Below are 25,715 nucleotides of genomic sequence, written 5' to 3' on the forward strand. Positions count from 1 at the left end.
TCCTAGGGTTCAACTGCAACTGTGTAGAGTAGTGGCAAGCCTACCTCAAGCCGTTGAAGCTTCAGTCCTTGCCATTGGGTCTGTGTTTGTGTAGGGGAGCACATTCAAAGTTCATGTCATTTTCAAGTTAGCCCTGGCTTTTAATTTCTTGAGGGCCCTTTTGTGTCTCCTTTACACGATGCAGCCTCAGAGTTGGCCAGAGTGTGTCTGGCTTGGACCCCATCTAATCACCACTGTTTCTGCACTCAGCCTCGGCCTGGAATATCTTGCTCAACCATTAATCTCGGCTGGTAGAGCCGTTAGCCCTCCCTGTTCCCAGCCTCTGGATTGTCACTGCCACCACCCCTGAGCATGGGCGTCTCCCACTGCGCCAGGTCAAGTGAGCATCCTCCTTCACCAGGGAAGCTACGGCTGCCAGTCTTCACAGCCAGCTCCTCCCTGGCAGAACCTCCATGTCACCCAAGAAGGGGATGAGGTGGCCGGGGCAGCCCCGGCCAGAACGCCACAGATTTCCATTGTTCGTGCCTGAAGTTCAGCAGTTTCACAAACAGAAACACTTCTCAGATGGCCCTTTGCCTTTGGTTGGTTTCCAGAGCACTGATTTTTTTGATTGTCTGGGTTTATATTTATTTTGGGAGGAACTGGGTTAACTGATAACCTCACTCACCTGTGGCTGGAATCTCCATTTCCAGAAGGCTTTTAACTCAGAGATTTCCTTTGGTCGGCTTATACAAATTCTCCATGTTCACTTGATGATTGGTATGTCAGGCTTGTTAAGCTGATTTTCTACTTTTAAAATAGAAATATGACTTACTAAGCTCTGTTTTAGGACAGTCATGAGTTCTGAGATAGCAGCTTTCATTATTGCACTCCTGGAAATTTTGCCTTTTCTATTTTAGTTTAAGTAATTTAAAAAACAAAACAGGGGGAAAGCTACAATCCTGAGTTACTGTCCATAAATACTAAATTTTCATTTGCATATCTGAGATTATATTGCATTTGGACACATTTTTATAAATACAGAAATTTTATGTGCTTTGTAAGAATTACTTTTAAAATTCCACTTTGTCACCCTTTTCTTCTTGCCTATAGAACTTAATATGGACATACAGGATGTAGCATATGGTAGTTTCAAAGAAAGAGAAAGTTCTTCATACTGAAATAAAATTTACTTTTAAATTTGTTAAGTACTTTGGGGATCCTTGAAGTAAATAGCACTTCAAGGCTGTGATTATTCTTATTACAATTAAAAGGTTTATTAATTTGTGTAGTTGGAATTTCATTCTTACAAACTAAAAAAATCTGTTTTATCTTTCCTATGGGTCTTTCAGCATCCACTGTGTTGCTTGTTTTTAGGTTAGTAAAACATTACCATGACTGACCTTTTACTAAATAACTTTATACTAAGTAGCCAGTAGCTATGTAAACAACTTTCCAATTGCAGTGACAGTAACTCATTTTAGACCCAGATGTATAGCGCTCTCAGTGTGTGTCTTGCAGGTCGCTTTGAAGAAGAATTTATCAAAATGCGCATGGAGAGACTTCAGGCGTGGATGACCAGGATGTGTCGTCATCCAGTAATTTCAGAAAGTGAGGTTTTCCAGCAATTTCTAAATTTCCGGGATGAAAAGGTAGGATATTTTATTTTGAGAATCTTAAGAGTCTGTTGAGAATTGTCACATGCACACAGTTTTATGTCTGAAAGGAGTTAAAACTATGTTGGCTAGGTGGTTATTTCTCATTTCCTCCAAAGACAATGAGAGAATAGACATCTAAATCCCAGCCCTAGGAAATTAGTTGTAAAATGTGAAAGAACTGCTTGCCAGGATGGCTTCCCATAAACGGGGAATGTAGTGGACAGGGGATGAAAGATGTGATAGAGTGAGAACATTTTTCCTAGATGCTTTTAAACATGGGATAGATACCAAACTATTGTGTGTCCCCGAAAATAAGACCTAGCTGGACCATCAGCTCTAATGCGTCTTTTGGAGCAAAAATTAATATAATATAATGTAATATAATACCGGGTCTTATATTAATTTTTGCTCCAAAAGACGCATTAGAGTTGATGGGCTGGCTAGGTCTTATTTTTGGGAAAACACAGTATGCAGGATATTATCAGCGTGAAGTAAGGTAATTGAGTGATTTTTTTCTGATCACATTTTGACCTTACAAAGTGATAGCATTTTGAAAGGAGAAGTAGATTAGGAATTGAACCATCCTTCTTAAAACCGAGTTGTTTTTCCAGACTCTATAATAGTTGTTAGTCCAAAGTAAATGCTGCTCTGCCTGTCCCCGTGGCCAATCATTCTGCCAATGGTCATCTGTCCTTTTTTGATAACCAAGAAAAAATTGGCTGCTTGATATCTCGTTATTGTCGGCTTTGAAAACTTTTTTCTCTCATGAAGCTTTTACTGTACTTGTTGAGTCTTCTTATTCTCTAAAGATGTTTTCTCCATAGTTTTTCTTACAACAATTATTACATGTCTTAGAAAACAATCTAAAGGATAAAAGCATAAGTGAGCTCAGATGCCAGTAGCAGGTACGAAACAAATTATGATCCTAGGGAAAAAAATCATGAAATGATTTTCATGTTAAATGAAATAATAGAATACCGTATACTTTGTTAGAACTTCCAGACAGAGATTTACTTGCTAAACTTCTTTGTACTACTTTTTCTTATTTAAAGTGACCACATTTACAATAACAAGCCCAAATTTAGGGCTTTGTGTTTACAGACATATGCATACACTTAAACATTGTGTAAATATTTGGGCCTTATTTTCAGTTATTGCTTATTTCTAGAATTCACAGTCTCATTTGAATGTGTTGTATGTAGCCAGGTCAGGAATTAGAAAGCATTGAGGTGCTTTAGCATTTCTTTGTGAATTTGTGTATGTCATCGGTCTAGCCTTGCAGGCTGCTCTGGAAACCTCTGGTTTTTTCTGTTGAGATGTGATATTTAGTCACAGTATGTCAAGTAGTTATATTAGGTTCTTTGAGTGAGTTACTTTGTAGTTACAAAAACTGCATGGTGCCCCCATCCAGTTTGTAGCCCTTCTGGTGACTCGCAGGACTTTTAACAAGGGCTTATTTGATTGATTTGGCAAGGATTTGGTTTAGAAAATACTTCTAAAGGTTGTTTTATGCAGAATATTATTAATAATAATAATAAATGTAGACATTGGTTTTTGGGTGTGTGTGTGGGTTTTTTTTAATGGCACCTTTAAAGATTAATCAACTTACCATAAAAGTGATATACGAGGAATAAATGAGTCAAGCCGCTTGAGTTCTAGTCTTGGCTCTGCTTCTAACAACCTCTGTGATTTTGGCCAAGACATTTACACTCTTGAGACACAATTTCCTCACTGGCTAAATTGACAGTGTAAAACTAGATAATCACTAAAAACTATGATAGTGGCATATGAATAGTAGCTCATATAGATGGATGGACACAGAAAATCCCAAAGAATCTACAGAAAATTATTAGAAATAAGAGGTTAATAAGGTAGGTGGATATGAGACATTGCACATTTATATATTGGCAATAAGCAGAGAATGAAAGTCTAAAAACATCTTTTCAATAGCACAAAAAATATCAAATATCTAGGAATAAATATAAGAAAATGTACAAAAGATCTACATAAAAAACTATGAAACATTGAGGGAAATAAAATAAGACCTAAATAAATTTTCTAATACTATGTTTCATGGATTGAAGAACAGTAAAGATGTCATATGTAGAAAATCAAAGCACTCAGAATAGCCAAGATACTCTTGAAAAAGACTGAAGTGGGAAGAGGACTTGACTGGATTTCAAGACTCATGAAACTAAAGAATTTCAGTAGCAAGGTGGTGGCATATAGACAAACAGACCAGCAGAACAAAATGGACACTTGACAAAGATGGGGCTGAGTGCACTGGGGCAAGGACAGTCTTTTCAATAAATGGTGCTGGGTCAGTTGAATGGTACCATTGGGGGAAAATCAGATTTGGTCACTACTCACAGCAATCTACTATTGATTTCGTTAAGGTTGATACGGGCAAGGTGGTCAGGTTTCTAGTATATGGCCTTAACTGTTAAAGGTGCTATATAATGCAGTATGTACAGGTGAAATTATATTATGTCTGAGATTTCCATTTAAATAATTTTTAAAAAAGGTAGAATGGAGGAGAGTAGATGAAACAAGATTGGCAAAATTTTGATAATTATTGAGGCTGAGTCTGTAGGGGGTTATTGCACTTTTCTCTCTAGTTTTGTATGTTTGGAAGTTTCTGTTGTACAAAGTTTTAAAAAATTATTTCCAAAGAGTTCTCAGGTCTAAATGTGAAAGGCAATACAGAAAAGCTTCTAGAAGGTAACAGGAGAATATCTTCATTCCTCTCGAATTTCTGAAATAAGACACAAAAACAACTAACTATAGACACTGATAAATTAAACTACATTAAAATTAAGAATTTGTGTTTATCAGAAGAAGCCATTAAAAGTGAAAAATAAGCTAAAGGTATAAACATACATAACCAACCAAGTGCTGATTTTAGAATATGTGAAAATCCATACTAATAGATAAGATAACCCAGTAGAAAAATTGGAGATTTGGTAATATACTTCACAAAAGAAAGTATCTGAATCATCAACAAATGTATAGAAAAGTACTTAATCTCATTTGTAATCAAAGAAGTGCAAATTAAAACCACAGTGAATACACTGCTGACTCAGAACAGCTAAAATTAGAAAGGCTGACCATACCCAGTGTCTTCTACGTGAGACGCGGAGTTGCTGGGCTTCACACTGCTGGTGGGTGTGAAAATGGGTGAGACCAGTTTGGAAAACAGTTTGTCATTATCTACTAAAGTAAGCAATTTTCCACCCCGACAAATGCATGCACATATATGTACCAGAAGACATGTACATAGTAGTTTTGTGCAAACTTGGAAGGGGCCGGGGTAGCTGCCAGTTGTAGAATGGGTAAATAAGTAGGGGCATATTCTACAGCAACGAAATGAATGAACTACAGCTGTAATGACCACGTGACTGTAGCTCCAGGTAGAGGTGCAGCAAAAAGAACCAGGCACGAAAGATGCAAAATACTAGCAAAACGGTAGTGCCGAGATTCATGTTTTTGTGATAAAACTCTAAAAGTAAGGAAATGACAACGATGAAAGTGGGTGATAGGTAGGAAGAGGTGGTGATTGGGAAGGGCATCTCCCTCTTGGCCTTGGTGGTTGGTCTTCACACAGGAATGGACTTTGTGAGAGTTCCTTGCCTGGGTGTTTTTGCTTTGGGCACTTATCTATGTGTATGTGTATATATGATATATGAGGTCGCACAATTAAGTTCGTGAACTCATCCTAGAAAAAGTGCTACATACCTCATTGCTCAATATCACTATGGTCACCTTCCAAGTACTCCCCTTGGGAAGCTATGCACCCATGCCAGAGCCTAGTCCACCCTTCAAAGCAATTTTGGAACTCTTTTCCTGGAATGGCCATCAGGGCTGTCATCATATTACCCTTGATGTCCTGAATGTCATCAAAATGTCTTTGTTTCAATATTTCCTTGATCTTTGGGTAAATAAAAAAGTCATTGGGGTCAGATCAGGTGAGTAGGGAGGGTGTTCCAATATAATTATTTGTTTACTGGCTGAAAACTCCATCACAGACAGTGCCGCATGAGCTGGTTCATTGTCTTGATGCAAGAGCCATGAATTGTTGGCGAAATGTTCAGGTCGTTTTCATGAATTGGTGAAATGTTCAGGTCATTTTTGTCTAACATTTCACGCAGCCTTTTCAGCGCTTCCAAACTTGGTTAACTGTTTGTCCAGTTGGTACAAATTCCTAATGAATAATCCCTCTGATAAATCCAAAAAGGATAGCAATATCATTGCAACCAGTTTGCGAACTTAATTGTCAGACCTCGTATATATCATGTAATAGTATGTTTTTTAAAAATAGCTCATAATATTGGTTTCTGTCTTGAATTTTAGAAAAGCTTTAACCTTTTTTAGAAAACAACCTAAAAATTTGAGGCACCTTGTCGAAGTTCAGGGTGGGTGTGTGACTCGCTGTGTTTATATGGGTAACTCTTAGGAAAGTGGCTGAATCACTGCACTGGAAGAACGTGCTGTGCAGGGCACTGTTCACGTCTGAGGTGACACTTGAGATGGAAGGCGTTTGGGCCCTGGGTGCACAGGGAGATGGCATGGGACCTGCTTCCTGAAAAGTAGAAAGATAAAGATGACCAGTGAGCCGATTCTGGTAGGGGATTTTCAAAGGCCAGTGTGACTCCGCTCTCCACTTTAACTTATGATGTTCCTATTACAGGAATGGAAAACTGGGAAGCGGAAGGCTGAGAAAGACGAGCTGGTGGGAGTTATGATATTTTCCACCATGGAACCAGAGGCACCTGACTTGGACTTAATAGAAGTGTAAGAGATACCACCAGACTTTCCTTCTCACCTGTGTCTGCCTCCTTTGCTTAGAGGTCATGGCCAGTACGACCACAAGTGGAATTCAGACTGTCAGGCTAGAGTGTGTGAAATGAGTGCGGTTTGCAGTCAGGTGACAAGAAAAGCATCATTTGTGCCTGAAAGCACTTTCTAACCATAACATCAGATTAAAGTCTGCTTCTTTTTTACCTTATGTCAGTGATTTCATAGTTGACACAGTGGTTGGTAGTTATTTTCAGTAAAATATGATGAAAAAAGTGTCACAGAGCCAACTAACACCCACGTAATGTGCAACAAAGCAGAAACCTCTCTATACACTGCCTTGAAGGAAGCAGTCTCTGACCTGCTTTTTCTGGGTGGTTTTAATCTGTTTTTAATCATGTAGTCTTTTTATTCATGTAGGGTTGGTTGAAAATCTGGAGTAGTTCCTTTTCTATATAAAGACTAATAAAATATCTTGGGGTTTATTTTTATTTTAAGAAGGTTTTTTCTTATAAAGTCATTGCTTATGTGTTATCAAAAATATAGACAAGAAAAAAAACACCTTGCAATCTGCCAACTACCCAGAGAGAAAAATCAGTGGTAACATATTGGCCTAGGTCTGTAGTCTTCCAAACCCTCCTCTGCACATACATATCTAAAGAAAAAAATGTTTGCAATAAAAATGACCTCACACTATGCATTCTCTTTTATAAAAAATCTTTTTTTTTTTTTTTTTTTTTTAATTTAAGAGTATATTGTGATTTTTCCAGGTTGGTAAATACTGTTTGCATCCTTAAAGGACTGATACGTTCAGTATTCCCGTACATGGTTGTGCATCCAGCTTATTTTCTGTGATTCAGTGTTGGAATGAACAAACAACTACCATTAACAACCTGTATTATTGTTTGATATATTCGACAGTACCGCCAGTGATCGAATTTCACTAATAAGATATTCAAGAAATGAGGATTTTATTTACTTTAGGGTAATTTTATTGAAAATTCACAAGAAATTGAGCTGGAAAGGAGGCAGGGTAAAATATAAATGACACATTTTTAAGTAGTCCTTTAAAAACCTGAATCAAGCCTGTTTTTAGGACCAATGTAGTTAAAGGGCAGTTGTTCTAAGCAAGCCCACAAGTACCTGGGAGTGTTCGGTGGGACTGTCCAACCACATGGGATTTCCCCGCTTCCACTTGCCCCTGGGCCTTTGGTGGCTGAGCCCAGGCCGTGCCTTCTTGTGTTTCTGCCCCGCAGAGAACAGAAGTGCGATGCTGTTGGTAGATTCACCAAAGCCATGGATGACGGCGTGAAGGAGCTGCTGACCGTGGGCCAGGAGCACTGGAAGCGCTGCACAGGACGTGAGTGTGCCTCGTGCGTCCACTGCGGGGTTTGCAGGGGCGGTGCAGGCTCCCGTTTATGGCCTGTGTTCCACTAGGGAACCGTGCTGCCTGAGACAGAAATGCACTGAGTGACCTCATGATCTTCCCTTCTCAACCCGAATTAAACAAGACAGTTGGCCTGAACAAAGCCACTTCAAGAACTCTCATAAAAAACACCATGTTCGCTTAAATATTTCCAGTTATTTAGGGTTTTGTAATCTATGGGAAAGTAATCTTTTCTGCATGTTTAGAGTGCTTGTGGTTATTTTTAATCTCATGATTTTACTTTTTAATCTTTATCCATTGATAAGATGTTGTATATTTGACTAAGGCCCTAATTTTTAGGAAAAACCAGTGTAATTGATAGTAGAAAACTCAGGATGACTCAGACTAGGAGCGCTGCCAGCCACGGCTTCCTGCCTGCTGATTCCGTGTCCTCGACTGCTGGTCCCCGTCCCTTCCCTTTGTAGACTGCCATTCTGCTGAACCGCGTTTCCTGTGTTCGCCAGGGCCATGCAGCTCTGGTGTCACATAGCCCAGGACAGGGACATTGGGGCATCCAGCTGCGGCGTCCTGCGCAGCATCTGCCCTGTTTCTCCCTAAGGCTCAGAAGCTTCCAGAGGCCTGACCACCGCGGCACGGCTTTCACAGGGATCCCGCACCTGGAGGACCGGGAGGTTCTCTCCCTTGTCCATCCATGCTGCCCTCACTGCCGCACAGCCTTCTGGGGCCCAGAGAGAAACAGCTCTCAGTATGGCTGGTCCATGTTAACCTTGGGAGGAAGAGGAACTGCTAGTCTGTTTCTAGAACCTGCAAGAATACTAGCTGTCTGCAGTTATTTGTTAAAAATAAAAACGGCTTCTTTGAATTATAAAAGTAATACATACCACTTTTAAATTATATCAGTATTTTGATGCTCAGTATAGGAAGGTGGTTAAGTTATGTGTTTCTGTCAAGGTTTTTTTAAAGGTGGTATTTTTCCTCTAAATAATGGAAAAGAATCAGAATTTGAAGTCAAAAAACAATTTTAATGAACAAGAAACTGAATGTGGAGTGACTTGTGGATAAATTATTAAAATAGCAGAGCAAAGTTAATAGCAGTTCTGGGATCTGTTAGTCCTGACCTGAAATCTAAGCCCTACATCAGGAGTTGGAAAGCTCTGGCCTAGAGGCCAAATCTGTCTTGCCTGTTTTTGTAAATAAAGTGCTATCGGAACACAGCCATACGCGTTATCTGCATATTGTCTGTGGCTACTTTCATGATACAGTGGCAGAGTTGAATAGTTTCTACAGAAACTTGTGGCCCCACCAAGCCTAAAATATTTATTGTCTAGCCTTTTGCAGGAAAAAAAGGTCCTGCATGCCTCACATTGAATGGCCCTCTATTTTCATATTTTATATCAATGAAACACTTGATACTGGCTGTTCATACCTGAGGGGTAGGCACTGGAAGTATAAACAAGTAGAGCAGATACTGGAAGTAGTAACAGTTGCTCCTTTTCCACAGCAAAGGAATACGATGCCACATATCCTTAATACAGAACTAAGCTTGAGAAAATAATGTATGCAAATACAGCACTAGGAAACAAGATTTGTTTCAATTTGGTCACAAGGAATAATTCGTGAACAAAAAGGAGAGTGACATTTCTCTAAAATATAAATGAAGTCATTTCATTTTTAAAATAATTAATTTTAGCTGTAAACTCTTATGAGGCCATAGTAACAAATCAGTTAAATCTGTATGTTCTTTGAAAGCTGTTTCCTATTTTTTAGAAATATTTTAAATGAATGCAAATTTTGAACTTTTTTAAGGATATTACAAAAATCTGGGGTTATGATCTTTTTAAATAATTAAATCCCTTAATATCTAACATCCGATCAACTCCATGTTGTGTGTAACCCATAAAGCCAAATTTATTACAGAAATATTGGTTTAAGGCTGGCTCCTTTTTTGGGGGGAGGAGGGGTTGAACACTTTATTTAGGATTTGAGTCAGGCATATCTTCCTACATCTTTACTCTCACAAAAGAGTTTTTAAAAAATCCACATCTGTAAAGTGAGAAATCCAGCACACTCTGTGTGGTGCAGCAAATGGCACATATCTTTGACCCCGAGTATAGAGGCAAAAACTAAGTTACAAAACGGTAAATGGTTTACTAAAATCAAGCTAGTACAGTTTGAATTTGTGTTTCCTGATTACTGCAGTTTATGGACCATACTTCAAATTCTCTGGCCTAGACATTTGGATTCTTTTTATTCATTTATTTAAAATTTATTTATGTATTTATTTATAAATTTTACTGGGGAATATTAGGGAACAGTGTGTTTTTCCAGGGCCCATCAGCTCCAAGTCATTGTCCTTCAATTTAGTTGTGAAGGGCACAGCTCACCTCCAAGTCCAGTCACCATTTTCAATCTTAGTCGCAGGGAGTGCAGCCCACCATCCCATGCAGGAATAGAACCAGCAACCTTGTTAAGAGCACACGCTCTAACCGACTGAGCCATTCTGCTGCCCCTCCGGAAGCTTAGCAGCAGCTCATTGTCTTCAATCTAGTTGTGGAGGGTGCAGCTCACTGGCCCATGTGGGTCTCAAACCGGCAACCCTGTTATTCAGAGCTCGCACTCTAACCAACTGAGCCATCTGGCCGCCCCGAATTATTCTTATTTTTTAATACTACACTAATTCTTCACGTGCAAAGCAAATAATTTCTTTTGGAAGACAAAGATATATTTAAAGGGACTAGACAGATGCAAAGAAAACAGCCTAAGATACAGAGACTCTTCTCTAGGAAGTTCTCCAAAGTGATCCTGGGATCCTAGAATTTTAGCATGAGAAGGAACCTTAGAGATCTGTTAATCTTCTTACACAGATCCTAAAATCCCTCCTCCCTGGTCCTATGAAGTCCCACTACCTTTTTTTTCTTCCACACCTTGTTGCTTTCGGTTTTGTTGTTTTGTAAATAACCATTCATACATACATAACATAGTGGGAAAAGCAGTGGATTTGGAATCACAAGTGCCAAAGCCATTATTTATTGGCCATGTGAGCCTGGGCAAGCCAGTTTACTTCCATGACCCTTATTTTCCTAACCCGTGAGTTGGAAATCGTGTGTCTGCTTCTGGGTGGGGGGCCATTGTGGTACCAAGTGGGGTGGTCTGTGTGAAAGCACTGTAAACTAGAAATCGCCTTCTAAATGACCTTCCAGTCTACTTTGATTTCGCTCGGTAAGAATTGGGGCAGTGGTGACAGTTGTTAAAATAGCATCCACTATTAATTGAACCACCTGTTAATTACAAATTGAAACAAATCATTAATTTTAAAAAATCAATCATTTTATTAAAGAATACAAACTGTTTTGAATCACTTCAAATTTTTTTTATTATAAAAGTAATCACTCTTAGAAAATAGTTGAATCCCATTTCAGTTTACTCAGAGGACTAGTTGACAATTTTTTATTTCTCCTCTTTCAGCGTTACCCAAGGAATATCAGAAGATAGGAAAGGCCTTGCAGAGTTTAGCAGCAGTGTTCAGTTCTAGTGGTTATCAAGGTACGTCTTTATTTATTCCTTGAGCTGTTACTGTCTGATTCGGACTAGCTGCCCTCTTTCAGGCTCTTGCAGACAAACAAGAACTCTGCAGGTACTGGCATTGACACTCAAATTGGCGAGGCTGCTCCACTCAGGACTTCTGCAACCTCACCTTCTGACTTTTGAGAAAAGTGAAGACTTGTTATTTGTATTTTTGTGCTAGCTCCTTTGCTCTTTTTTGTATAGCTCTTGTGTCTTAATAAAACTGGTGGCTGTAATATGTAGCACTCTACCCTTGCTTTCATCTCTTGGCCAAACCGAAGTCAATCCTAGTACAAGGCCAGATCTCATCAAGGTCATTTGGAGGAAAAAAATTTGACTAACACACTCATGTTGCCTTAAGTCTTTCCATAACTTACAGTTGTTTTCAGTTTATCCCACATTGCATATCTTACCTGAGGTATTTCAAGTTCATTGTGTATTTATATCGACAACACTTGAGAGAACAAGTTAGCTGTTTTCCTTTATATTTTGGTTTATGTTTCCTTAATTTGGCATATGGAGCAGGTGGGAAGTAAAAGTGTTTGTCAGGTGAGTGGCACCTATTAAATTTGAGTACATCCTGTCACTTACAGAAGTGACAGAATTGGTACTTTCACCAGGGTGTTGATTGATCCTGCTACCGAGAGAATGCAGGCCTTTGGATGTCAATATTTTGAGGATTTTCAAGAATAAGAAATTAGTCTCACCGAAATTTAGGATTTAGGGCTCCCACATATGAATTCAAGTCCCCAGTGAATACTTTCTCCCATTTCAAGGAAAGTGAAGGTCAGCAGCATTAAGCACGATGTCTTATCACATCTCCATTGGCACAGACATGCTGGTATGTTGGGGCAGTGCTGCCATCTGGCAATAATGCACGTTTCAGTTCCTAAGGGTGCTCAGCTGTGTTAACTGTAATTCTCCATGCTCCCTTTACCAGTACGTATACTAACATCGGAACAACGCAGAGACTATTAGCATGGCCCCTGCACAAGTTCATGAAGCATTTTATATTCTTGTGGATTATCATGCAAATACAATCGATGAAAGTTTTTAACTAGTTATCTATGGGAGAAGAAAGGAACAGATACGGGAGCTAGACTCCTGATCATATTTTTTTGCAGATTTGACTTTGGAACCACGTAAATGTTCTACATGATTATTAGAATACAAATTTAAGTTAAAATATTTTTTTTAAAAGTCCTAAGAAGCAAAAGCAAAATAAAACAAATTACTTGTACATAAAGATGGAGTTATAACCTCCAAATTACTTCAAATCACCTTAAAACATATTTTGAATGTACATACATCCCTACTAACAGATGGCTTATGGTATAGAAGACTGCAAAAAGGTTTAGTTGTTTTCAGTAATCATATGGTTCGCCATATAATATTGGTATTGTTATTCTAAACTTCCGAAACCGTTTTACATGTTGTAGAGTAAAGCAAATATGTAATTATGTTACTGTTGTTAACACTAAAATTTTTAAATAAAAGAGATTAAAAAATCAAAAGTTTAAAAATATATATGAAAAACCATGTCGTCCTACATTTGAATTGGAAATAGTAATATGAGCTCATCGTGTGTTTTCCTCTTTTAAAAATACTACAATTTGCTGTGCTGTGTTCACTGAAAAGGCCTCTGTCCAGTAGGAAGAAACAGCCCAGCATCACACATGATAATCTCTGAACACCATGTCCCACCACAGTGAGCCGGGGCTCCTGTTTAGCACAGTGGCTCTGATGAGCCCGTTTGGAGAGCCTTCCACTGACTGGCCAGTGAGGAAAGGATTTGAGCATTAGTGCAGATAATTCCTGTGGAAGGAAGCATATCAAATACGTTTAAATCCATGTTTAATGCAACGATGCTTCAAAAACTGTTCATCTCATTTACCTTTGGGGCGTGGTAGGGGGTCAGCTCATTCTGAAAACTGGAAAGAGGAAAAAATCAAGCATTTGACATGCTTTTCCTATTCCTATACCTCAAGGTAACCAAGAAGTTAAAGGAAAGTTTCTCTTTATAGAAGTATTTCAGCTAATAAAGAAGGAGTGATAGAGGTGGGGTAACACCATTTTGCAAACCTACACTAAAGTAAAAATCTAAATGATTGTCACCTGTGGCTTCTAACGTCACACAAAATAGAAACAACCAGAAAGTTTGTCACCTGAATCTGATCAAGCGTCTAGATCTAACGACTAGTGTAAAGAACATACAGGGAACAGAGGACTATGTTATCACAACAGAGACAGTCAGCAAAACCCAGACTGGGTACCAGCGTAATGACCTGGTTTCTTCAACACACCCCGAAAAGAAATTTGCAAGGGAAAAAAAAAGAAACGAGGAAAAGGAATCTCTAGGTTTAAACACATCAGTTTTATTCCATGTAGACCTTTCTACATCCTGATTCAAGCAGCTGGCGTGAGGTGCCAGGAAGCCGTACACTGATCATTTAATTTATAACAGGGACAGTTGTCTTAATTGTGATATGGTATTGTCCTATTTTTAAAAGAGCCCTTCTAAGTAAAATTTGTGGATGAAATGTTACGTGGCCAGTGAGGGGAAGGTGGGAGTGGATGGTGTAGGTGAAAAATACTGTCCATGAGCTGTTAGTTGGGAAGTTATGTGACACATAGATGGGGATTCATTATACTATTTCTCTAGTTTTGAAAAGTTTGAAATTCTCTATAATAAATTTTTTTAATAAAATGAATGAAAAGGCAATATAACTTATAACCACTGATAATAACTGTAATGGCTTCCAGGTGAAACCGATCTCAATGATGCAATAACAGAAGCAGGAAAGACTTATGAAGAAATTGCCAGTCTCGTGGCAGAACAGGTATTAATATAACTCCACAATTCATATTAAGACTTTATGGCATCTAATCTACATTAATTTAAAACTTACTTTAAGTCAAACTTTCCAAGTGGATATATCCTCTTCTATTCCTATGTATCTTTGTCAATGGTCTTTGGTAATAGTGTTTCTTAGGTCAAGCTAAAGTGACGGATAAAGTTGTCCTCAAGAAACCTAAATGAATGCCTTTTAGTGTCCCGGGCTCAGATCCGTTCTTAGCCATCAGGAGTCAGAATGTACAGGAAGGAGCACTTGGGACTCTCAAGTCCCTGTTGGGACTCTCAGCCTCTCTTGAGCCTGGGTTTCCTCACCTGGAAAACGGTAATGGTGGAGCTGACCCCGAAATGAGCTCAGGATCCAACAGCTAGTGAAGAGAAAGCAGCTGCTGTGGTCGGTCCCAGCATGGGGCAGGCCTTTGTCACAGCAGATGACGTTCAGTGGTGTCTCGAGTAGCCCGATCTCAATTCTGTTTACAGATAACAGAAAGAAGTTCCTTTAAGGGGAATGATCATCTAAATTGTTTCAGATCCCTAAATTTGAAAAAACGGGGATTTTTTCAGATGACTTTTAAAAATATGTTTATGCACATGCCCATGTGCACATACACTCGTGTGGTCATTAACTACTCTCCTGGTACTTGTAAAACGATTACTTTTTAGAACTGTGCTTAATACAGCTATTAAAAATGATAATTCAGAAACATGAAAAATGTTCAAGTTGCCACTTAGAATGATTACCAGACTTTCAATAATATTTTTATATGCTCTGCTAAAATTTAGGCATTATACTATAACATCTTATTTTCTTGTATGTGAATATACAATCTTAACTAGTACTTTTTTCTTCATGGTGTTGTATTTTGGGTCACATCAAAATAGCTAATTTTACCAACCAACTTAAAAATTACCTGATGATGTATCATTTTCTTTACAAGCTGTGGTTGAGAGTATAGTAGTCTTGGAGATTATTTTCTTGTAGGAAAACTAAGTTGAATGCATACTTTGGCTAATGTAGTCCTCATGTGTCACAGTTTTCTTTTCCTTGATTGTCTGAATTCCTCAGTCAGTAACAACCCCCCTGTGTCTTGTTCTAGCCAAAGAAAGATCTCCATTTCCTGATGGAATGTAATCATGAATATAAAGGTTTCCTTGGCTGCTTCCCAGATATTATTGGCGCTCACAAGGTAACTTGATTGTAGAAGTTGACAGAAGACAACACGGGTGAATCAGGACCTACATGCACGCCCACCTGACGGGCCCCACATTGCAGCACACTCCTGAGTCAGAAGCTTTCTGGAACCTGCCGGAGGTGCTTGGAGTGTTTAAATAGCAAGGTCCCGTCACATGTTCGGGTATATGAGTAGATTTTAGTCTCTTTCATTATATAAAAAGACTATTTTGAAGGAACTGAAAATGTGAAAAGTATTCCTTTATGCATGTAGTTAGGGCAGGTATGCAACAAAATAATCATGGTGTTTGAAATTCAAGACAATAAATGAATAAGCTTTCCCTTATCGGTGAGACCCCTGGGCTGCTTGAGCAAGTCCTCAAGACCCTTCCCTGTCAAGAGAGAATAAGATATTCTGTCCCTGAGCCTAACTATGTGTTTCTTCATTAAAATTAAAATGGTCAGTGTTGATTTAATATTTACCTGTATTGATAAATGGAAACTATAATTCCCATCAAAAAGACATTTTTTTACTAAATAAAAATTGGTTTAGGGTGTACTCACATTTGGATTCTTGTTGATTTTTTCTCTCTGTTTCAAACTTGGTGTATTGCCTCAGAATTATGGGTATTTTATCAGCTATAGTACTCTAGGATATCGCAATGTTCTTGGACTTACACGCAAACTCTCTCCAACGGGCTGGGCAGTGATCCTAACAATCTCACATGTGTCCACTTTAGCATTTGGCGTTGTCATTGAAGTATCGTGAAGAGGTGGCATAGGTAAATAAAAGGTTTTGTACAACTTCATAGCTTAATATAAAACTCAGAACATTTTCTTTAGCCATTCATCCATTGATGGACACTTAGGTTGTTTCCATATCTTGGCTGTTGTAAATAATGCCGCAATGGATATAGGAGTGCACTCTCTCTTTAAGATAGTGATTTTGTTTCCTTCAAATATATACCCAGAAGTGGAATTGCTGAGAGAGTAGATCTTAAATATTCTCATCATAAGAAAAAATTTGTAACTATGTGAAGGTGATGGATGTTAACTAGACTTATTGTGGAGATCACTTCACAGTAGATACATATATCAAATCATGGTGCACACCTTAAGTTAATACAATGTTATATGTCATTAGAGTTCAATAAAACTGGAAAAAATGAAATTAAAATCTCAGTAAAAGAAAACCTCAGAATGGTTAGCTGGTTGTAGGAAGTTGTTCGGAGTTAAGAATTCTAGACATGGAGTCTCATTTATGCATGAGTGGAATGGGTTTCTTTCCAGACAGCGCTAAGTATGGCCACTGTGATGATACTGGAGTGGGAAACACTTGGCCGCTTTTACAGCTACTTCCGTCTAAGTATTAATTTAAAATTGATTCGGCATTTCTTACAGAAATCACAGTAAAGCTCAAGCTTTCTGATCTGCCCACCTACTAAGTGCCAGCCTGTAAAACCCTCCGCTTTAGTACAGAAGAGACGGGGAGTCCTGTGCGTACCCTGTGCAGGGGCCAGAGAGGCCCTCACCCAATGACTAAGCCCACTGATGCCTGTTTTCCTGTTGTGAGCTGCTGGTATCTGGCAGTGCCTTATAAATATTATAGAAATAGAGTGCCCTGTGGCTTTCTATTTTGTTGTAGCATAAAGAGTGTATTTTAGCTTAATTACATTTTTCAAGATAGTAACTTTTTTGCTTCCAAGTGCCTTAAAGGAAGTTACATTTAGATACTTTCCCTATGTTCTTATTTTGTGGGGACATTTTCCTGTCTAATAGCAAGTCAAGCATAAAAGATGTTGCGTTATTATATTGTAAACTGATAACTAATCCATTAGGTTTATTTTACTGATACCATTTCATTTTTATATTTCGCAGGGAGCAATAGAAAAAGTGAAAGAAAGTGATAAACTGGTTGCAACTAGTAAAATCACCCCACAGGACAAACAGAACATGGTGAAACGCGTCGGCACAATGTCTTATGCGTTACAAGGTAAGACAGAGGCTTATGTGTAGCTGGTAGGGATTGTTTTCCCCACAGAAGTTGCTGTTCTTCTTGCTGGAGAGAAATTCAAATGTGAACAACGGTTAGATAAATAAGAGCTGATTTAAAATGTCCTCATAAGCCTCTTGTATGCAGGAGCCCAGTGTTAGTGAAAATCTGTAATATTTATTTTCTCATTCTCAAACATTTACCTGACAGCTTGATTAAACTTGAACATTTTTATTATTTCTTAGAGACAGTGAAGATGCCTTTCAAACTTTTCATATCAGCACCTATCATGATGTTCCAGGTTCCCAAGTTTAGCATTTAGCAGTTTGTAACCTCCATGCCCCAGGACCACAGAAAACAAAGGGCGTTTGAAGGTAGCATTAGGTATAGTTTAACTGTTAGTAAAAAGAAGATATTAATTTTTACATATTTGATTGTTTTCTGGCACGTAGGAGCAGTGAATGGATTTTTCCTGTTTTGGTAGACGATTAGAATATTCATGGGCAGAGGAGAAAGGGGAAGGATGTTCTAGTACGAACAAAAGCACACAGAATCATCGTACAGGATTATGTCATTGGCCTTTGGAATAAAATGTACTTGCAGGTTATTGGGGAATAAATGTTGGTGATTGTGGGGGACCTTGAAAGCCAGGCAGAAGAGTGTAGACTTGATGGGGGAATTGAGAAGCCATTAAAAGGTTTTAATGAGAAAAAAGTTTAAGGCTTGCTAGTTGCATGGACTGATTGGAGGGGCAGACATGAGTCAGCGCAGCCAGAAGAGCACGGCTTCGGCCGCCTGAGACTCTAAGACCCGAAGAAGGTGTGGTGCTGGGGGGAAGAGAATGATGCATGTCTGCAGGCTTTTCCAGGAACGACCTTCAGGACTAGGGCATTCATGGGAAAAAGAGAATGTGTGGAAAGAAAAGATTTCCAGAACTAAGGCAACTAGGGCAGAAACAGGGAGCCCTGATTACAGATATGGGTTTTGAAGTTTTTGAAATAGGGAATTTCGTACTGAACTTGTGTTTGAGGTTATCCAAATAGGTAAATGAGAAGCTTTGCACAACTTCAGATAACTTAATATAAAACAGTTAGCTTTTGGTAGCAATTGATGCCAGCAGTTGGCTTTCTAGGCCTGGAGTATGAGGGGAAAGGCAGGTGAGAGGTGATAAGGAGAAGGAGGTGAGAAAGAGGCCTCTCCCGGGTGTGAGGAGGTGAGGGCGGTCCTGACGGACACATTTCCATGAGGGATTGGTTTGCTGAATGGATAACACTCAGCACAGATGAAGAACGGGCGTCAGCTCCTCTGGCCTGGACCGAGGAGGCCTCTGATGGCCTGGTACTCAGGCAGCAAACCCATTACTACGGCGGCCGTCCTGCCGTGGCTGCTCATCCGCCCCGCTTTTCAAAGGCGCCTCGAGAAGCCGCCCGAGACACTTGCTGTGCAAGAAAGTACAGGCCGGGCCCGCCAGGTGTCCCTCTAGGTCCACCATAAACAGACGAACTAGTCATCTGTAGGGAATACGACCGACTCGGTTTCCCGCTCAGTCTGTCAGAACAGGCGTCCACATCAGGGCGATTTCCTGTATTGGGTTTCATGGTATTTGAGATGCAGATCAACAGAAATCACCTACCGGAACGTGTTGTTTGCCATGAACTGTTCGAGTTGTTTTTCTAGCCTCTTTATCAAATCATTTGTCAAGAATTGGCCCTGCCCCGGAGCCAATCAGACCAAGTTCTGTTGGCGATAAGTCGTAGCCAAGCCCAGAAAGCAGGTGCTGTCGTTTGCAGTCAGGTGGGGAGTGACTGACGTCTTGCTTTCGGTTGTAGCTGAGATGAATCACTTTCACAGTAACCGGATCTATGACTACAACAGTGTCATCCGCCTGTACCTGGAGCAGCAGGTGCAGTTCTACGAAACGGTAAGGTGGCTTCCTCCCCGCGAGGTGCGCGCACGTGGGGCGGGAACAGGCTCACGTAGGCGGACCATGGAAATTTGGTCCGTTTGCATTTCTTAATCCTACATATTAAACCAAAAGAGGCTAAATACCGAGCAGAGTTTATTTTAATCTTTTAATGACACCCGTCTTTTCCTTTTTGAATGACACTCGATTAAAAAAGGCTTTCTTTTGAAGAAGGAGGGGTACGGATGCTAGTTGAGAGGCCGCGAGAAGTCCTCACTGTGTGGTTGCTTCCCCTCCCCCTCAGCCTCTCTGTGCTCAGGGAACACTGCTGAATGAGATGAGGTCACCCTGCCACCCCTGCAGGCTGAGCTGGGCAAGGAGCCTGGCACTGCACAGGACACTACAGGCGGCCTTTGTTTGTGAATAAGGTTTCACAGTGTACCAGAGCAACTGCAGAAAGAAAACGAAAGAGTGAAACCTTAAATATTGTCATTCAGAAAACAGGAATGAAAATGTAAACTTTTGTACCTCTGCACAGTAATTTCATTGTGCACCAGAGTGTACAGAAAACGGACCTGGCACAGCTCTGGAGACAGGTTCTGTCACTTTAGAATGGACCGTGTGTCAGCTGCCATGTTTCTTACTGAGTTCTCCGCTGTTCCCTCGGCATCGTCTCATGTATATTCAGGGTGATACAGGCAAGCCCCAGACTCATGTCCATGCATGTGTCATCTCTGGACGGGACACGCCGGGAGGGTCCGTCTCCGAGCAGCTTCTGGAAAGGGAGCTGTGACTTGTGTGCTTATGCGTGTTGTCAGTGGCGTGTTGGAAGCAGTTGGTTTTGGAGACCAATCCACAGAAGGAAGCCTGGGCAGCCATGCTGTCCCTCACAGGCGGTTCCTGTGCTCTCTGCTGCACACTTTTTATTCACTGGTGCCATTGCGTGGTTGCCTTTCACGTGTGTTAGAACAGCAGATACATGTGTTCTGTGGGAGAAAGTGACTGGAGGGCAAGTCTTGAAATTCTGATAATGTTGATTTGTTAAATAATTCTCAAGCCCAAGTGAGATTTAATTATTAATGACATTGTAATTCAAAATAGGAAGCTACCAGGGGTGCCAAAAGAATTATACCCATTTTAAGAGATGTGACCTATGCTCAAGCAGCAGTTCGCCGTAATCAGAAGCGTCTGGACACTGATGGGAACCACTTGGAGCCCCTCTTGTAATTGCAGAAGTCAAACGACTTGTATTCTTCTTTTGTTATCGATATACATTGAGTATTGACAATTTTAATACAGTTTTCCTTTCGTAAAATGTGTATACATTTTTTTGGCACCCTCTGTATGTATGTAGTCACTATCTTTGTTAGACCTAACGTAAGTTTTATGAGGAAGTAACCCTTAAATTGTTAAAATTTGCATATTTTTTCATGGAGCAAACAGGTATTGTATCCTAAGCACTTACTCCAAATGCCTAGGGTGCAAGGATGACTAAGGCATCTGTGTCCTCAGGGAGACGTAGGCACGTCATCATACCTGCAGTGGGGCTTTCTGAGGAAGGTGCGTACTGCCTGCCCGCTGTAGTGCAGCGGGCGTGACAGGAAGGGTCTCAGGAGCCCATGGGGGTCCGAGAAGGCAGGAATCCAGCAATCACGAAGACCGACCCTCCTGCTTCACTGCAGGAAAAAGCGGACAGTCTGGAAATGCTGCTCCACAGAGAAGCTGGGGCTGTGCCGTGGGAAGGTGCAGGGACTTGCTGCGCGCTGGGGCACTGCCGTGGGCACCGCCATGGGGGTTTCAGCAGGCCTTGGCCTGGAAGCTGGCCTGGTGCCGGAAGAGACTCACTGCATAGACCCACGTATTGAGCTTGTTACAATGTTTAACTCATAAGAAATGGAAATAATAGAACACTATGAAGTCCTAATGGGAGTGTAATCTCAGACTTTTTTTTGTTTTCTTCACCAGATTGCAGAAAAGCTGAGGCAGGCCCTCGGCCGCTTCCCGGCTATGTAGAACAGAACGGAACATGAAGAAAACTCCGAAGTGCTTCTTTCTGACTTGGGGCAATGCAATTTAATTTTTTTCCCCCATCCTCCAAAAAAAATAAAAAGGAAAGAAAGGATGAAAACCAAAAAGGAAAAGAGTTGCAAAAAACTGTTTGCTTTACCAGCCCAAATGCATCAGTGATGTAGTCTTTTTATCGTTTCTACATCCATTATTTAAACCAATGGAAATTATCTCTATTTTGGGGATCTACTTGAAATGATCAGAATTTTGAGTGGAAAATTAGACGTTTGTCCCACTGATGTTTTATATAAAATTGTAATTTATAAGTCATCCACAGTTTTCCAATTCTTACCCAATGTCAAGTAATTACTAATTGCTTTCTTAAAAATATGAAATACGCCAGAATAAAAACATATATATGTTTGTATATTTTTATAATTTTCAGTCCTTTGGGATTCCTGTCTATTTCGGGAAATCTACATGCCTTTCACTGACGTATTTATGACTCAAGTGCTTACTTTTTCAGGAGAGGAAGCCAAGAGGGGCTCCTGGGGCTGCCGGCACCCTCCTTTGCCTGTCGGTGGGCTTCACTGTCCCTCAGAGGACACGCTTGGCATACCTGGTGAGCAGGTGCCCAGGCCCCCACCTGGGAGCGTTCTGGTGGGGTCTTCTGTGAGGAGTGCGTTCTCTCCTCGCACTTCCTTCCTAAGCATGGCAAGCTTGATGCCAAAACCAATGAGGGTGAGGACGTTTTTCAGAAGCTCTTACTGTGCTCACCACTGCACTCAGGAAGGACAGACTCGCCCCTGCAGAGCTTCTCATCTGTTTTCAGTCCGCAGCTGCCCAGGCAGACGTAATGAGAACTGCCAGGGAGAGAGCGATTTGCCTCTTGATTTGGGTTGTAGACGAGTCGGCCAGTTGGTATTGTCTGAAAGGGGGAAAAACAGTTTCATAAACCCCTCCCATCCCCACCAAAGGGAAAAGCTTAGGGACTGACCAGGGTGGCCGTCAAAATAACATGCAGTAACCCCAGAGATGTCATGTTTAAGAAAAACTACAGTGATGTTCTTCCTGACTAACCGAAACTTCAGGCAGAACTTTCCAGGTCACGAGTACTAAAGTTAATGGCATAACGCACAGCAGAATCTGTAGACCATCGGCTTTAAATCAGAACACTCAGACAGTCTCTACTCCTGCAGACGTGTATTTCCGTCTCCCACAGTTGCCTTACTAATTATTATCTTCACTGCTTTCATTTATCTGACCTGATAATTCTGTTACAGAAAATGGAAAGTTTGGGCCAGCACAAATAAAGTGAAACCAAAAAATAAGTAGAAGAGGAAATCAGATGAACATGAATATAAGAACTTGTTGTTCTTTAATATCACGGGTTTTTGTTAATGTTTTATAAGGAATTTTCCCTACTTGATTTTTCTTTTATAAAATCTCATAGAACAGTGTTTATGATACAGCCATTTAATATATGTACAAATTGTAAAGAATATGTATAAATGTTTTACACAAATGTAAGAGCATGTAGAAGCCAACATATAAATTGTTTAAAAAAACTGTACAGTAAATTCTCAAAGCACTTTTTAAAAACACTTTTTGGTGTTTGTGTGATTTTTTTCTTCTTCTTTTTCTTCTTTTTTTTGATAATTGCTTCTTGTTGCCAGCTGCTGAAAATAATCCCCGTGGTACCATAGGCGCAGGCAGGGAGACAAGATAGTGCAGTCAGAGTGGGGACCATGGGCATTGGGGCCATGTCTCCCTGTGACCGCTCAGCCTCGGGCCAGGTCACATGTGTGCCACTTCCCTCTGGTGGTGGAGTGAGCGCTGCTGTGCCCGCCCACCTGCATGGCCCGATGCGTCAGGTGACACCCAGTTCACGGTGGGCGCTCAGGTCGCACGGTCATGGCGTGGCCCACGGTTAAGTGTTCTGTCTCCACTGAGGCCCAGGAGCAGGCCAAGAGCTGTTCCTCACAGGGAGGGTGGTTCTCTGCAGAGGGTGGCAGGGCTGTGCCCCCGGGTCCTGAAGGCCTGCTCTCAGATGCACCCCCGGGGCCTGCAGAGGCTCCACAGAGCATCCCAATCTGTCACTGCCACTTCAGGCACCGGGATCTGTGGATCACGTGGCCCCAGAGTGGAGCAGCTGGCACGGCAGCCCCGGCAGCTGCAGAGCCTCCGCTGGTTCTAGGACCCACACCAAACACCTGGGCACCCTGTCAAGCTGACATAAAATTGCCCATCACATTCCATGTCCATCTCCCATTTATTCTGCTTTCATTGGTATGAGGAAGGGGCCAGGAAAATGAAGATCTCAGAGGAAATGACACGAACGTGGGATACCCAAAGCAATGACAGCTCACTGTGAGCCAGGAAAAGTAAAGGGAATTTGAGAAAAAGTAAAAAATTATCCATTGGATGTTGACACTTGGAAGTTTCTCTTTCAACTGGCAAAATTTTAATGACCTATTGTATATTTCATTCTCTCCAGGTTCAAACACATGGTTCTTTGATATGTTGATGTTCTGATTTTTAATTGTATCAACTGTTAGGTATCACAGAAGAGCTAAAATTGGGGACTAATGTACACTTTTTACAGATCTTGACAATATAGAAATAGTGGCTAAGTATTTGGACAGAAGATGGGGAATAGTGGGCAACAGGAGAGACTCTGGCCAAAATGCAACATTTGAAACAGGAAGTAGGATCCTAGCTGTGAAGGTTCTCTGGGGGTGTGATTATGAGTGATACTTATTCTAAAATTACATTTTAACAAAATGAGCTTGTATTATAATTCAAAAACCATTTGCACTATTAGAACAATTTAGTTTCCCGAATCATCTGTTCACTGGACGTTCAGTAGTACCGACTGAGCTGGGCACTGATTCCCTCTCCACATACAGACTTCAGCTGTGCCATTCGGTTCAGCCCGTGACGTGGGACTCATCAGAAGTTTGAGGACCTTCCTCCAGTGAAGAAACCCTTGGTCATGTAAAGCAATCTGAATTGAGAGTTGGAGCCCTGGGCTCTGGTTGCAAGTCTGTCACCTTGAACAAGTCACGTATGCTCTCCAGACCTCAGTCCCCTCATCCAGAGTGCCAGGACAAAAACAGATGTGTCCTCAAGCCCTTCCCAGGAACAGAGAGCAGGGCTGGGACTCAGGCCGCTGGACCCCTGGCTTCAGTCAGGGCGGCCCCTTTAGGACAGCCCGCCCTGGGACTGCCTCCCACGTGACCCCTATGAGACAGTCCCAGTGAGTTTAAGGGCAGAGCAGGTGTGTCCCAAAACTTTCTGCTTTCATCACTTGTCACCACTGACAATTCAAAAGTAGGACCTGGCCCCCAGGTTACACCGGTGCCCCAGGCCCATCTCACCTGGCAGGAGATGAAAGCGAGCTGAAGAGCATGTGCGATCCAGGGCGAATGGGAGCACCCTCTTTCCTACACACCCTTGATCTCAAAGTGACCAGCAGGCACAATTGGGCCCCTCAGCAATGAGTGAGGTGAGGTGCGACCGCCACCTCTCTTCTGTAATAATCATTGTCACTTCACAAATGGGGAAATTAAAGTCCAGGAGTGCCACCCCTCCGTTCCAGGCCTCCCAAGCACCTTATAAATTCAAGCATCAGTACTCCTGGATCTCCTTTACCTTGACAAACTGTGACCCTTTACAAAGTAATGAGCTCTGGAATAACGGAGGTCTATAACCTTTCTCTTCCCAAAGTAGGCATTAGCTGGGCTACAGGGACTAACAGCCCTCTGTGAGGTCTTTAACTGCCAGCATTTTGGTGAGCAAGTTCTGCGGCCTTCCCGCTTGCTTCTCAACAGCACAGAAAGTTCCAAATCGGCAAAGCGACTCTGAGCTTATTATTTGAACATTCAGTCCCATATTATATGATGTACTTTGGAAAGTTAACTTGAAGCATGTGATAGACCCAGAGTGGGGCCCGGGGCCTTGTTCAAATGTGAGGCAGGGTCTCCTCAGACGGAAGATGGCCAGTGCCCACTCCACACCCTCTTCTGAGGTGAGGGGCACGCTTACCCACTTCTCACTCCTGGGTGGCCTAACTCAGATTATTTTTTACATTGTTTCTGTTTCTGATCAGCACCTGTAGATGTTGGGCAGTCAGATACTAGAAGTGGTTTTCTGTGTTGTTTCTTAGCCTTCAGATAGAAATAATTCTCGAGTGAAGAGGTGAAAGAGTGGTAACTGATGGGAAGATTAGGGATGGCCGTGTACCTAAAACCACAGGTAAGATGTTCTGTCCATGTTGCCTCACTCGCTGGTTCTTCCCATAGAGATAAGGAAACAATCTCAGGCTAAACCCGGTTTGCTCCTTCATTTAATACACATTGGCTACGAGGATTATTGATCCATCTGGATCTTGAGGAGATGCCAT

General features: G+C 41.1%; 1 protein-coding gene and 1 pseudogene across 2 annotated transcripts in view; both read left to right on the forward strand.

The window, feature by feature from the left end:
• The window catches only part of SNX9 (sorting nexin 9), a 90,382-nt gene extending 67,468 nt beyond the window's left edge, over positions 1 to 22,914 (forward strand). For both annotated transcript variants that reach the window (XM_074333752.1, XM_019749328.2), the window contains 9 exons: positions 1,501 to 1,631; positions 6,325 to 6,428; positions 7,688 to 7,791; positions 11,284 to 11,361; positions 14,146 to 14,222; positions 15,334 to 15,423; positions 17,286 to 17,400; positions 19,230 to 19,321; positions 21,269 to 22,914. In XM_074333752.1, the coding sequence (XP_074189853.1) occupies positions 1,501 to 1,631; positions 6,325 to 6,428; positions 7,688 to 7,791; positions 11,284 to 11,361; positions 14,146 to 14,222; positions 15,334 to 15,423; positions 17,286 to 17,400; positions 19,230 to 19,321; positions 21,269 to 21,316 (839 nt within the window). In that variant the 3' untranslated portion in view covers positions 21,317 to 22,914. The remainder of the gene's footprint in view (positions 1 to 1,500; positions 1,632 to 6,324; positions 6,429 to 7,687; positions 7,792 to 11,283; positions 11,362 to 14,145; positions 14,223 to 15,333; positions 15,424 to 17,285; positions 17,401 to 19,229; positions 19,322 to 21,268) is intronic.
• On the forward strand, positions 12,307 to 12,400 carry LOC141571956 (U6 spliceosomal RNA; annotated as a pseudogene).
• Positions 22,915 to 25,715: the final 2,801 nt, after the last annotated feature.

This window comes from Rhinolophus sinicus, linkage group LG05 (genome assembly GCF_036562045.2).
Source record: "Rhinolophus sinicus isolate RSC01 linkage group LG05, ASM3656204v1, whole genome shotgun sequence".
NCBI lineage: Eukaryota > Metazoa > Chordata > Mammalia > Chiroptera > Rhinolophidae > Rhinolophus > Rhinolophus sinicus.